Consider the following 14614-nt stretch of genomic DNA (forward strand, 5'->3'; position numbering starts at 1 on the left):
CCAGGAAAACAACAAAAACAAGGACAACACTGTAAATGGAAAGAACAACAAAATTAAGCTAAATGCTGTGTCATTACGACCACCAAGCTTGGCCCTAAGGGAAATGAAAAAATGAACTACTCCTTTGTCGGAAGAAAGGCATGGGGCACTGCCTATTACTGTCAGACCTGGTTGATGTGTGTATTAGTTTTCCAAAAGTGTCTTTTTTTCTTTTCTTTTTTTCTGAACTCTTAGTTACAAGGGCAAGCTCACCAGATAGGAGAGGGACGAAGAATAAATTTGGAAATGAAGATAAAGTACCAATAGCAAATTGAAGCTCAAAGTAAAAAAGCAGCTTTCTCTTTCTCTTTCCCAATACAAACAGATGGGGCTCCTGTAACTCTAACAAAGGCCTGATGGGAAAGGGGACCCTTCCCCTTTCACCCTCCTCTTGGCATAATTCAGGCTCTCAAGTTCCATGTGGATATACCTTGCTAACTTCCCTGGAGAACAGCATGTTTCTCTATCAATCTTTCTCTAAATCCTCCATTCCTTCAGGGGCCCCTCAGCCCATTCTTCCCATTTTTCTCCCAAGTCTTCCTTACCAGCTTTCACCCTCTGTCTCTGCCCATCCTTTCTCCCTGCACTTTATAAAGTAATACTGGATTCTTGTGAAGGAGCTAAGCAAGGTGACAAAGAGGCTATTCTAACTACAAACTTCACAGGGCTGGGTTCATTGTGATACTTGGTGTCAGTGAGAAGTCTGGTGACTTTTTTTTGAGGGAAGGGACATTTAAGGAATATCATCCTACCTTGCTTGTCACAAGGTCAATACTGAGGCATGATCCTGATGTTCCTTTTGCAGGGGCAAGGGGGCACTCACCAAGCAATCTCGCTGCAGCGTCTTGCACAGGGCATTATACATGTCAGAATCCAAGAAGAGGCCATCTGGCACGTCTTGCAAGAAGTCTAGGTCTTTGTAGGTGGGGAACACTTTTTCTCGCTCTTTCTGTGAAGCCCGTCGTTTGTAGGTTGAGCCCTTGAGGTCATACTTGACATGCATTTTGACTGAGCGTGGAAGTAGGTTGTTCATCACCACAATTCGAATGTTCTTGCCACCTGCCTGTACACAGTACAGCCCGTAGAATTTGGGTAACAGAGTCCGTGGATTCTGATTCAGGTTCTGAGGGGGCAGAGACAAGAGAGATGCAGGGGGAATACACTAAAGGGGAAGATGACTTTCACTAAAGCTCCAGGATAAGTGATACCATCATCTTTATCTCTATCACTTTTTTGCCTTAGGAGTGCTGGTATTTACTTCCCAAGGCAGAGCTTTAGGGTCTGTCAGCCTGGGATTTTCAAGCTACTCTTACTTGTCTGAATCCTCCATAGCATTCATTTCAATTCTGCACAGAAATCATTACAACAAGAACAGCTGTGGATACAGTGACCCATACAATAATAGTAATTTAGGGTCAGGATACAGAATGAGTGAGGAAATATTTCTCTGGAGTTGTTGAGATAAGGATGAGATCATCCTGTGACAAAGGAAACATCCTGGGGACAAATGGAGGAAAAAGGTACTAGGAGGCCTTCCTGACCTATCCTCAAGCCTAGGGGTATATACAAAGAGGGCAAAGTCAGCAGAAGTCAAGTTAAAGAAACTGAACCTGAGCATGTGGCTTTGCCCTGGGATCTTAAAGAAGGCCTCAAACCCAACCCTACCTGTGAACCTCAGGGTAGGCCAGACACAGAAAACTAAGACCAAGGTGAGGCAGGAGAAGAAGGGATAAAAAGTACCAAAACAAAGTTCTTGGGAAGGAAGCGTCAAAGCTGCTTTTTCATGCTCGCTGGCACCATGGCCTGGAAGCAGATGGAAGGGAACTGTAACCCAGCTCTCTTACCATGTAGTATCCTGGCAGCAACTTCTGCAAGAACTCGGCCTCTTTGTGCTGGACAGTCTTGATGATAAATTCGTCATCACTGGACACGTAGAAGATGGAGCCACTGGCTCCAGAGTTGCAGAGCTCAATTAGTGGCTCACTACATAGGGAATACTGGGATCCAGAAAAAAAAGAAAAAGAGTTTCAGAAACACCAGGACCTGGCAAACCTGGGAATAGAATTCTGGGCTGAAGAAGAACTGGGAAGAAAGGCATCCCAGAAGCTTACCAGGTAGTCATCAGGCCGTATTCCGAATAACTCTCGGAAGTATCGGAAAGCAACAGGGGCATAAGTCTTAAAACGGAAGTCATTATAATGATGGCCAGGGGTCAGGTTGCTCCCTTCACTGTACAAGATAAGTAGAAACAGTCAAGACTTACAAAAATGTGTCAGGAAGCCTCCCTCAGTGCTCCCCCAGAGTCTAGCCAAGATCACCCTCCCAGAGGGATAATCAAGGTTCTGACTGAGTCACTTGTTGAGTCAAGGGCTGAGTGTGGGGATTAAGGCATGGGCTAAGGGAGTACTCATATTACTCCCATACTCAACTCATTAAAAAAAAAAAAAAGCAAAAAGCAACAGCTGCTTTAGTTTTCAGCTCATTAAGCATGGAAAACTAAACCTCTGTGGCAGCTAAGGACAAGGAGACCTGCAACGGCAAGTCAGACCCATGATCCCTTGATTGGGTCTGGGGAGACACCTGACTTTTTAACCTTTGCCAAACGCCTTCCTCAGTAGGAAGATCATATAAACCTTTAAAAGGGTTTAAACCAGAGTGTATACGACTACCACATCAATAGAGATTCTGGCCACACTGCTGGGGGGTGGCGGTGGGTACCACACCAGGCCCTCCTTTTCCTACCCTTAAAATGCAGCAAGTACCAGCAACTTGCTACAGATCATTAGTGGACAATCTCTGTTCTGACTGAACTCCACTGCCCAGGTCAAGGGTCATGGTTGAGCGTACCTGACTTCTAAGGGCCAGTGTCAGGATGTGGACTAGACTCAACTAGATGATACGATCTTTCTTTGTTTGTCTCCCTGAGCTGTTCAACCTTCCAAAACCTTTAGGTGCAAAGTATTGTGCTCATCACTGGGGGTATACAAGAGACAAAAACCAAACAGTCCCTAACCTCAAGGAGCTTACTTTCTACTGGAGACATATAATGTGCACAATCAAGTAAATTACAAAGTAGTAAGACCAATTTTGTGTGTGTGGGTTTTTTGGGGTCAGAAAATGCCACATCTAATCTCCTTGAGGAACCCCTAAATCTGATTTTGTGCATCAGCAGAAAGGGACCAGATTTGTTCCCCTAAATGTCAGGTTATCTCACCTGGGGAAGAAGATACTCTCCACTACATAGAAGTCTTGCATGAGGACATCCCGCTCTGGTTTGGTGCTAAGACTGCCAACGGTATGGGTAATGCCTAACTGAATGGCACCTTTCAAGGCTGATGAGGTTGTCTGGGGGAGAGGAAAAGTAGGATAAATTCAAGTTATTAAATCTGACACACACTATGAAAGTTCAGATTCAGGGTGCTAGAAGAAAGAAATGAAAGCAAAAGGCTTCTCGGTAACATGCGGGGAAAAAAAAAAATACGTGCTCCTGGCTTGCTGCTACATCAGGCCCTGCTAGTGCCGAGAGGGAGCAGAACATTCTGCTGGACAGAACAGCAAGAGCTGGGTCTCCAGGCAGGGTGCTCCCTTCCAGCTGAGTTCACTCTACTGCCAGACACACTTTCTTTAGGGCTCATAGCTCTGTCTCTTCCCCACTCTTAGACTTCGATCTTAGGAACCCTCTCAAGCTGAGAATGCTGGAAGACAACCAACAGATACACATCCTCCTCCCCGCCAAGCACTTTATACCCCTGATGGTAACTCCATGGGTGCCTGGCTGGCTATGGAGAGATCACAGCAGCATGCAGCAGAGACTGACTAGGACCCCAAAAGACTAAAAACTCTTAGTTGGGGGTAAAAGGAACATAAAAGATGCAGATCACTTCATAAAGAAAAAGGAAGGGCTTAATAAACTCATCTTCTCCAATGTGATCAAAAAATTCTAAATCCAGGAAGCAAAGGCCCTCACCCACCCGAATTCAGGATCCCAATTCCATAGGAAAGACTTTGTACTATGAGATTCGGAGCCTACTACAAGAGGAAGGTATTAATCTAATGAACTATGGAACTATTTGCATTTCTGCATCTTGTTTAAGAGAAAAGGAGGCAGAAACAGTAGCCTAAGCCACTCTGAACATTGCCTATTGAAAAAATGAAAAAATAAACACATCCTACTGTCATAGCATCAAGAGATTTTCATCTATAAAATTGGACTAGATCACGGATTCTTAATCTGGAATCCATACATTGGTTTTTTTAAAGTATTTTAATAACTATATTTCAATATAATTGGTTTCCTTTATATTCCTATGTATTTTATTTTCAGTATTTAAAAACATGATGTATGCATAGGCTTCATTAGACTGTTAAAGGAGTCCATGTAACAAAAAAATGAACTCCTGGACTAGATAATTGTACAGACCCCTTTCAGTTCTAAAGTTCTAAGATATTATAGACTTTAGCAAAATTAAACTACAGCTTACCCAGGGATGGAAGAGAGACTACAAACCATCCAAAACAAAAAAAGCTGGGAATAAAAAGAAGCAACTTTTTTTCTTCTCCCTCTATACTATTTCACTTGGTGATCTCATCAGCTCCCATGGATTCAATTATCCCTGGCTTCTTTCAAATCCCAGCTAAAATTCCACCTTATGAAAGAAGTCTTTTACAAACTCACTTAATGCTGGTGCCTCCCCTGTGTCAATTATCTCTGATTTATACTGGATATGCTTTCTATTCCATTAGACTCCTGGAGAGCAGGTTTTTGCTTTTCTTTACCTGTCCAGTGCTTAACACAGTGCTTGGCAAATAGGAGGCACTAAATACATGTTTGTTGATTTGACTTAACTTCTGTTTCAAGAATTAGCTATGTGAAAATCTGAAGTGTATGTCACTACATCGAAGTGCTGATTTATGATAATGCCACTAAGACAAGGATGTCAGAAGAGCCAATATGACCAGAAACCAGAATCTAGCTCCACCAAATCAATAGGCTGGCAGCCCTAAGCACCTCCTATACCAGTCAAAGGAGCTCTGGCACAGGAGTAGTTAGCATTTATACAGTGTGCTTAAGGTTTGCAAAAGTCTTTACATATAATATCTCATTTGATCTAGACAACATCCCTGTGAGGTAGGTACTATTATTAGGAAGCTAGCTACAGAGCTCCCAGGGAGGGCTACAGAACAAGAACATATCTTGGAGCTTGGCCAAGAGCTGAGAAAATCTCAAGTGGCTGCTCTTCTTTTCTCTCCCCCTGGCCTCTGCCCCTACCCAAATCCTCTTATCTCTTCTTGGTTGTGCAACCACCTTTACATCCTACTTGGTATCTCAAGGGCAGATATTTAGGCTCCTCCCACCAGTTTTGAGAATTCTTTCATTCCAAAGACAATACTTGGAAGTAAGGAGCTTGACGAGACAAGCTGCAACGCGAGCCAGCTGCTGTCTGTCCGGGAATTGCCATATAAGGAGCTGGCCTCTTCGTGCAGTTTCATGTATATGAGGCATCACACGAAAGGTAGCAGGAGATGTATCTGCCCTGAGGTGAGGTGAGAGCAGCCTTGAAGGACCTGTTGTATGCCTTTCCCTAACAGAGAAACCCAGTTTCTTTTGTACAATAAGCTGGTACTTGTTGCCAACTCTGTTACAAAAATGTAAACCTTCAATTAAGAACATCCTCATTTAAACATACAGAGACGAATAACAGTCTATCTTTTGTGAGTGCATTGCACTAGCTATTTGTAATGCTATTTCGAAAAGGCAGAAGATGTGAGAACCAGAAAAGGGGACAAGGGGAAATCAGAGCTATCACTGCCCAGTTCTAAGAGGAGAGACATGAATCCAGATATACCTTTTTATATGTTGTTTCCCCAGAGGGATCAACACTTCTATGTCCTATTTTCTTGACTGGACCAGAGGAGCCAGATACCTACAAAGACAAAGAAGACAAAAGTAAATATTCACACTAGGCAATTACCAAAGTAGATACAATCACTGATGCTCTGCTTTCTAGGTTAAGGGCATTTAATAAAGCTTCAAAGCATTAATGCTTATTTCCAATACATTAACAGAAGCAGGAACAAAGGTCAATTGAAGAGTGTAGCTATACAATGATACTGTCAACAGAAAGGAAGAAAAAATGAGATTGTGGAACAGGTATCCCAGAAACTATGCTAAATCCTTGGCTGACCTTTAAAAGGATGAATTACTAAATAATGGAAAGCATTTTGGATTTATAAGTGAGAGACAACTTGATTCAAGTATCAACTCTAACACCACCTATGTGACATGGTCAACTCCCTTTATCCCTCAGAGACTCAAGTTTCCTCATCTGTAAAATGGGGATGGTATCTCTAGTACTTACTTCATAGGATTAAGAGAATAAAATGTGGCAATGTTTGTCAAGCACTTTGGAAACCTTAACGTGCTACGTGAATGTCAGCTGCTGTTATTAAAATTATTAGTAAGGAGGCTCATTTTCTACCTCTAAAATGCTGATCACCAAATCACTCTGGACCCTAGTAAGTCAGATTAAAAGATCACAGACTGCCTAGACAGTCTAGTCATTGGCTTATGGGAGCAGATTTAGAGCCCAGCAGTCACAAGGCTGAGATGGACCATTCCAGTCACAGTAAGAGAAATTGCTAGGAGTTTAGTCTTGACTTACGTTTTCTATCCTCAAAATAAGTAGAGAAGAGGGAATGGTGATTTAGGGAAGAACCAATAAGATTAATCTTTGGAGCCAACAGTCAGAAGAGAGGAATATAAATAAACAAGGCCTCCTAGACTTCACTACATGACATTAAAATTCTATGGCTCCTCTCAAGGCCCTTGGTTCCTGAAGATAATCACAGCTGGTCACATTCTTATGATTTAAGATTTATACAGCACTTTTCAAACAACAATCTTGTAAAATAAGTTGTATGAGTACTTCTATCTCCATTGAACAGATGATGAAAATGAGGCTTAGAAGCTAAAGATTTGCTCTGGGTCACACAGCTAACGAGTGTTGGAGTCGGGACTTAGAGACCTCCACAGTCCCAATACCAGCACTCTTATCATTAGATCCCTGGTTTCTGAGCAGAGGAATCTTGGGAAATGACCCAGAGGAAGGATTTCTTCAAAGGCCCTCAAGACTTGGTTGCTTTCTACTTGTGTGTTCTACAGGTTATCACAGATCCCTGGAGGGGGCAGAAAAGTTAGAGAAAGGCAAGGAATATGGTCTAGGAAGGAAGTTTTAAAGAATATCTCCTATATGGTGTAAAGAGTCGTATTCTATGTTCGCTGAAAGAATAAAATAAAATCAAAGCAGAAGTGACATTGGTTAGACACTAGGAACCTCTTTTCTGTCTACCAGAGGCGAGAGTCAGCTCATTCTGCCCTAACCGAGGGCATTAGCTAGTAGAGGTTAGTACCATGTACAAAAAAAATTTCACCCTACTCAAATTCTTATTATCTTCTGACACTCACCTCAGAGGAAGTGGTCAAAGATTTTTTGAATGATGATTGTACTGTAAAATACAAAACAAAAACAAAAGCATAAGTACATGCTAGACTACACACACACACACACACACACACACGTTTCTTGCTTAAACACACTAAAAATCAATGTTCGACCCTAGCATGACAGTAAACTCCAATCACCTCCTCATTAATTCCAGATGCCAATTCTTTTTTAGGAACCTCGTACCCAACATATAATTTTAGTTCATTCTCTTCTCAGTATACATCCTTCTTACACTGAGCTTGGAAAAAATATAATTCTGTAATTATTCTCTGAACACAAAGTCAGTGGCTCTGACTTGACACCAAGGTAGGAAAAGGGAGGGACAGGAAATATCCCAATACTCCTAGAGAACCTCGAGTTGGGACTAGTCTATTGCCACGTTTAAAATAGGCCGTCATTATTGCACATTGGCCTTCTGATAAAATCCTTCAGAACTTCAGAGAATATCTTGAGAGTCCAGGAACTTTTGTTTAATACAAAAGAGAATAAGATGTTCAATCCCTATGAGGAGAAGGTTAGGTTAGTACAGATTATGGTGAAACAGAAATGAGGAGGAGAGAAAGGGGACGATGTAAAGCACTGGTTCACAAACTTTTTGGTCTCAGGAACCCTTTACAATCTTAGAAACAATTGATTACCTCTCAAAGAGTTTTTGTTTATGTGCATTATATCTACTGATATTTACCATATTAGAAATTAAAACATCAATTTTCACTTCATGGACCCCTTGAAAGAGTCCCAGGGACCCCCAGATCTCATGCTGAAAACCACTGATGTAAAGGAACTTAGGGTACATAGGAACTGTTTAGGATTTCTATATCCTGTCCTGGTTTATTGTGCTGTTAATGTCAATAAATGAAAAGATATAAGTAGCTTAGGTTTAAAATTCATTCATTCAAGAAATACTGAGTGCCTGCTATGGACAAACCTTATCATTCAAATTTCAATTTATGGCTTTTCACCCATTTGACTTGGGAAAAATGTGAAGCAATTATCTTTAGAAAATGGCTGCAGGCCCTACACCTATGAACAGGTAAGTTTGCCACCCTCACCTTTACCTACATGCCAACCAGGAAAAGGATGAAGCCAAAGCAAAGGCAGGCTGACAGAGAGTTTCTGCATTTGGGGAGAAGACAGAACTTTAAGCTACATTTATCTTCAGGGTTTGCTCAATCATGTCTTTGGTCTATTTCTGAAGAATCTGAAGGGAAGAAGTTTAAACATCTCAAAAAAAGATGTAAATGATAAGTCTAAATATAATGGCAATTCAGGAATGAAAGTGAAGACCTGGGAAAAAGGAGAGGGAAATTTGGGGATACTAAGGGAAAAAAATTACATCTAATTATGTAAACCAGACAATTTAGATCTGAGGATCGAGGGAAAAGGTTCGGACTCAATACTGGCCACAGGCTAAGTGTTTACAGTCCCACAACGCAGAGCACAGACAGGCTAGAAGCCAACAGAGTGGAACAGATGGTTCTCATTCCTCTCTTCCCAAAAAAGCAAAGACTTGAATACTGGTACCGGTTCTTATGCTTAACATTTCAATGCTGTTAAGAAGACACGCTACACAAAATGAAACATGGTAATAGGAAAAACACAGACTCCCTTCATGCCCAGATTAAAGGAGACTTAACTCTTCCTCACCATGGCCCTGTAAATCCTTCACCCCCTTCCATAACAGACCAATTTTCACAAAAACTAACATAACTTGGGTGAACAAAGTTAGTTTGAGACTTGAGGGCCTAGATCAGGGATTCCACATTTATATTTTGATGCTAAATCTGCTACTGACTCTCTCAATTTAGTGGCTCAGCCTTTGAAAAAAGATAAAAGTTATTTCTCGGATAGGAGGAGTAAGATATTGAGCATGAATTCTAATGTGGGAAGGATGGGTCAAAGAGCAAAATCTGAAGTTCATCTGCCATGTAAACACTCATGAATCTATACTGAGCATCTCAAAGGCTTGGTTTCTCCCAAACTGACTCCTTAATCCTCTAGGTAGAATTTAATCTGCTTTGAGCTTGAAGACTTGCCCAAATAACACACACAAAAGGAGACCTAAATTCTGAAAAAGCTGGTCAGTCCCAACTATGATTCCAGAGGAGCATGATGAAACATGCTACCCACACCTTGATAAATGACAGATTTAGGGTACAGACTGAAACATCTAATTTTTAGACATGGCCAACACAAAAATTTGTTTTGTTTGACCATGCATGTTACAAGGGTTTTGTTTTTCTTTCTTTCCTCCTTTCTTCCTTCCTTTCTTTGTTTCACTGAGGGTAGGAGGGGAAATGAGAGGGAGAGAATATTCCAATTAAATGGAAAGATGAGTCATTAATAGAGGCCAAAGTAATGAAAAAGAAAGGCATTTTTACAATGCTATTTCCAAGAGAAAGGGGGAGAAAAAAGAGGAGAGGAGAGGGAAAGAGGGAGTGGGGAGAGAGGAAAAGAGAAGGAGAGGGAGAGGGGGAGAAGGGGAGGGGGGGAGGGAGGGAGAGAGAGAGAGAGAGAGAGAGAGAGAGAGAGAGAGAGAGAGAAATAGAGAACTTGCCAGCTCAAGGCCAACTTTGTTCCCTACACTCCTTAAAAGAGGTTCTGGTTCTTACTCTTTCATAGTATTCACATAACATGTACCAACCAGATCTAGAGTTGTAATCTTAGACAATGCCTAAGACTCTGGTGGGAGGACTCCATCCAATGATGCCTTTCTCTCTTCTTTTTTCAGCTGGGATACTGCAGCTGCAGAGCTGGGGTTCATCCCAGGAAGCTTGCAGCTGTAAGGGGAAGAAAAGGGGCTGCCAGGTGCTAAATAATGGCCCTCAGACCAAACGGCACTCGGAGAACAGGCTTTACTCTTCTCTTTGCAGGAAGTTATGTCCCTAGGAAACTAATCAGAGTGCCAAGCTACCAGGGAGGGATAGAAAAAAACAGAAAACCTATAGGATTTTGCTAAGGCTGCCAACAAAGACTCAATGCTACAACCCAGTTTAGTGCAGAGGCCTGATGGACACTGGAGTGCCAACACTGGGCACCATCTGCTATGGACTTGGCCCTAGGGTTCTGCCAACTTGAGATGGTCTATCGAGGAAATCCCAAAGTTGGAGCAGTCACTACCATTGCACCTGTCCTCTTCACAATTGAGCCTTCTTTCCTCTGTTTAAGCATTTTATAATTGTGGGAAATGACCTCAAAAGAGAAACTGTTAAAAATGCCAATTCAGCATGGCAATACCAGCTTGATACTTCCAGCTGGATGGTGTATTTGGTCTGAAATACTACAACATTTGACTTGGGAGGACAGGAGAGATTTAATCCCTTTGCATAAGACCAAATTTCTTTAAGAAGGATGTTGATTTCCTGACGCCTTTCCTCAAATACCTTCTGGTAAGGACACAATCACCCCCAGTATATTCTCCTATTGAATGGGGAACCCAGAAGAAGGTATGAGATGGAGATAAACACATGAAGTGACTTTTCCCAAATAGGAAAGATTTCTCTCTGGTGTTAATGAGGCCTATTTTTTTTCTCCTAAAATAATAAAATATAGTTATTAAGTTTTTCAGATTAGCATCAATCCAAAAACTGAGATGTGGGATGCTTTGGAAGAACTTAGCACATATTTCAACCTATGAAGGAGAAAACCAAAAAGGTTTTGTAAACCAAACATTCTAGTAACTAGCTCAGCCAGGAAGGCTGCAGAGTAAGTGTGAGCAAAGCCTGACCTCACTCTATTCTACCACACATTCCAGTGGTCTCAAAGATGAAATTTTTTTGTTCCTCTTCACCACCATTACTGTGGCTTCTCTGCAACCTTCCGCTCTGTGATACTGAATCACTCTCCTAAGCTGACTTTCTCTGATACATTTTCAGAGACAGTTTCTTCACTCTGATAGGTGGGAACAGGGTGAGAGGAAAGCTGATAACGTTTCCTAGAAGACTTTTAGGGAGTTACCAACTTAAGAAAAAGAAGGTATGACCAGGATCCTTGCTGGGAAATTAATCCAATGAATATATGGCCCATAGGACAAGAAAGAGATCAGAAAGAAACAAAATTGAGAGCATAATCCCAAAAGTAAGACTAACAATTCTTATGTCAATGATCCTCAACATTAGCGTTGAAGTAAGATTTGGGGAGATGTTTTGTAAGTTCATAGATCTTGGAGAAAACTAGCTTTGAAGGTGTCTTAAAGTGCTTAATGTGTAGGTATCAACAACCCCTTCATCCAAGAGTGCTGTGATCAGGCACAGAAGAGAGAAGCAAAATAGGGAGAAATTATGAAATTCTTCACCGTCAGCACATGTAGCAACAGAAGTAAGGAGTCAGCCAGGAACCCTATCCTCTAAGAGACTCAATGCAAATAATATACCAACAGCTGAATGAGACTCATTACCATCCCTAGATGCATTCAGGGTCCACCTAAGGCCACTGATAACATTTTCCACTTCTATTCCACTAGGGCTTATGTAGCATAGAAGACATCCCTGCCTCCTTAAATATGACAGAAGGAAAACAAGTAGTAAAGAGTTCATGTTGTGCCAGCACTGGCAGGAAGTAGTGATTAAGTGACAGGGACAATGAAGGTCTTTAATATAGGACCCTAAAGTAGTGGTATGCTAGACCTGTCTACAAATGCTTCCCTAAACTCTTTAAACTGCACCAGTAAAAGCCAGCATTGCTATAGGCAAAGTCCTCACCTACATTATTTCCATCTAACCTACGATGACCTTCACCAAAAAGCATGATGTACAAGTGTGTTATTCTTCACAGCATGTGCAAGACAGAGAGATGCAGGAGATACCAGCTATTGTATTCAAGGTCACCACTGCCTGAGCTTCTAGTCCCAAGTGCTTTGACACTGAGCAGAGACTTTACCCCAAAGACTGAGGTAAATGACAGGGAAGGTGCTAAATAAATCAGGATCTAACTGGGGTATGTAGAATGACTTCAGTAACAGTACTTCACAGAGTAAAGAGGTACTAATAACAGTAACCTTATATATACATACACATATGTGTGCATATATACGTATATATATATATATAAAACTTGAAAAATATAAAACACTTTATCTATTTTGATTCTAACAACTCTGTGATAGTAACCCATTTTACAGAAAAGGAAAGAAGCTGATAGTTTAAATAGCTTCCGTGAAGTCACAGATAACAAGTGGTGGAGCTGGAACTTGAACAGAGGTTTTTTGGCTCAATCGAGCACTTACTCTAGGCCACAGTTGTTTAATGAAGCTGGAATACTTTTGTGGAAGTACTTTGATAACTGCAAAGTGGAAAAAAAAATTGTAATCGTTCTCCACAATTGTGTGGTACACATATTAAGGCCCAGTGTGAATAAAGTCCAGTTCCTTCCATGAACTCCTTTACCTTGTGACCACCTCATTTTTTTTTACATGTTGTCTTCTCTAATAGAATGGAAGCTCTTTGAGGGCAGACACTGTGGTTTGTTGTTTTCTTTTTTTTGCCTTTCTCTGTATCTCCAGTGGTTAGTACCATGCCTGGCACCTAATAATGCTTGTTGACTTAACTACATCCCCTCGTACCACTTTTAGGTGCCCTACCTCATTCTGACTAGTACTATGTTTATATGTTGTTCTCAGACCTAGAATGTAAACTCTTCAAGGGTAAGGTGTCATTCACTTCTTTACCCTCTCCCCGCCCCCCACCCCCAGCACTGAGCATAGCATGCACACGTATTGCACATGGTAGGAACTTAATAAATATTTGTTGAAGGAAGGAAAAAAAAAACACATTTCTTAAAGGGAAAGGAAGGTGGGAGGGAGAAAAATAAAAGAGGTTAAAAAATGGAGAAAGATGAAAGAGCTTCCTATACAACGTGGTAGAATGTGACCAACAATTGTCTCTGGTACCATTCAGTGTAACAGACTGCTTTGCGCTGCCTCTCCTGGTAGTTTCCAACATGCCTTTAGGGATCCTACTTTATTAATAGGCCCTGAAGTACATTTCAGAGGACTGGATATAGCAACTTTATTGGAAACAAAGATGAAGCTAAGACAAGTTGGCTGCTTTACAGAAAACACGGAGTGGCTACAAATAGCCTGTTTTGGCCAAAGAAGTGGATGACACAGTGTCAGTCCCAATGATTCAGAGTTCCAGGCCCTCAACATAGAGGGGAGAGGAGAAAAAAGAACTAGATGATCAGTCTGTGACCCTCTTGGGTCACCACATTTATTTTAGGAGAATGTCACTTCTCAGTTACCTATAGCTAAATGAGTTAATGACAACTGGCTTTAAAAAAACACACCAAGTCGAAAGTTTGGCTCCATGAACTCCACGTGAAGCTGCTTACCCAATCCTAAGCTAAAACAAGAAAGATCCATGAAATCACTGCACCACAAAGCTGGAAGAGAATTTAAGAGATTATGCATTCCAATCCCGACATTTTACATATAAGGAAACTGAGGACCAAATATGTTCATTGCCGTACCCAAGATCTCACAGCTAGCAAAACCAGGAGCCCAATCTATTAATGCCCCAGTCTAGTACTGTTCATGCTTCATGCTGCCTTCCCAATTTCCTACCCCTTCTGTGGGGCAAGGCAGGTTGTGAAGTAGAGGGGGGAAGGTGTTCCAACTGGGCTACTCTAGCAGAACGCTGGAGTTCAAAAAGACAACAACTGCAATGAATAAGCTGATGACATATTTTTTGATCACTTCGAGGCACTTGCTCCTCAGCGCCCTAGGAGGTCAGTTTCAGTAACAGAAGAACCCAGTTCTCTTCCCTCAGCTCTTTTCAGTGAAATCACAACCAATATCCTTTATCTCCTGTGTGACAGCAGGCAATTTCTTTAACCAAAAGGAATGAAAACCAGGTAGATTCCCTCCCCCCTCCACTTCCACCAGTTAAATTGAGGAATTATCGGGGGAGCTAGGTGGCACAGTGCATAGAGCTCCGGCCTTAGAGTCAGGAGGACCTGAGTTCAAATCCGGCCTTAGACATTAGCTGTGTGACCCTGGGCAAGTCACTTGACCCCAACTGCCTCACCCCCCCTCAAAAAAAATTAAAAAAAAAAAATTGAGGAACTATCTTTGT

The 14614-nt window shown here is 41.6% G+C and overlaps 1 protein-coding gene across 4 annotated transcripts in view; it reads right to left on the reverse strand.

Annotated features, from left to right (window-relative positions):
• LOC114043183 (phosphatidylinositol 4-phosphate 5-kinase type-1 alpha-like) overlaps window positions 1-14614 on the reverse strand; it is a 31028-nt gene that overhangs the window by 7516 nt on the left and 8898 nt on the right. For all 4 annotated transcript variants that reach the window (XM_027862196.1, XM_027862195.1, XM_027862194.1 and 1 more), the window contains exons 2-7: window positions 7505-7545; window positions 5886-5963; window positions 3254-3384; window positions 2151-2268; window positions 1884-2036; window positions 863-1162 (exon numbers count right to left, since the gene is read on the reverse strand). In XM_027862196.1, the coding sequence (XP_027717997.1) occupies window positions 863-1162; window positions 1884-2036; window positions 2151-2268; window positions 3254-3384; window positions 5886-5963; window positions 7505-7545 (821 nt within the window). The remainder of the gene's footprint in view (window positions 1-862; window positions 1163-1883; window positions 2037-2150; window positions 2269-3253; window positions 3385-5885; window positions 5964-7504; window positions 7546-14614) is intronic.

This window comes from Vombatus ursinus, unplaced genomic scaffold (assembly GCF_900497805.2).
Source record: "Vombatus ursinus unplaced genomic scaffold, bare-nosed wombat genome assembly UNPS02014768.1, whole genome shotgun sequence".
Taxonomy (NCBI): Eukaryota; Metazoa; Chordata; class Mammalia; order Diprotodontia; family Vombatidae; genus Vombatus; species Vombatus ursinus.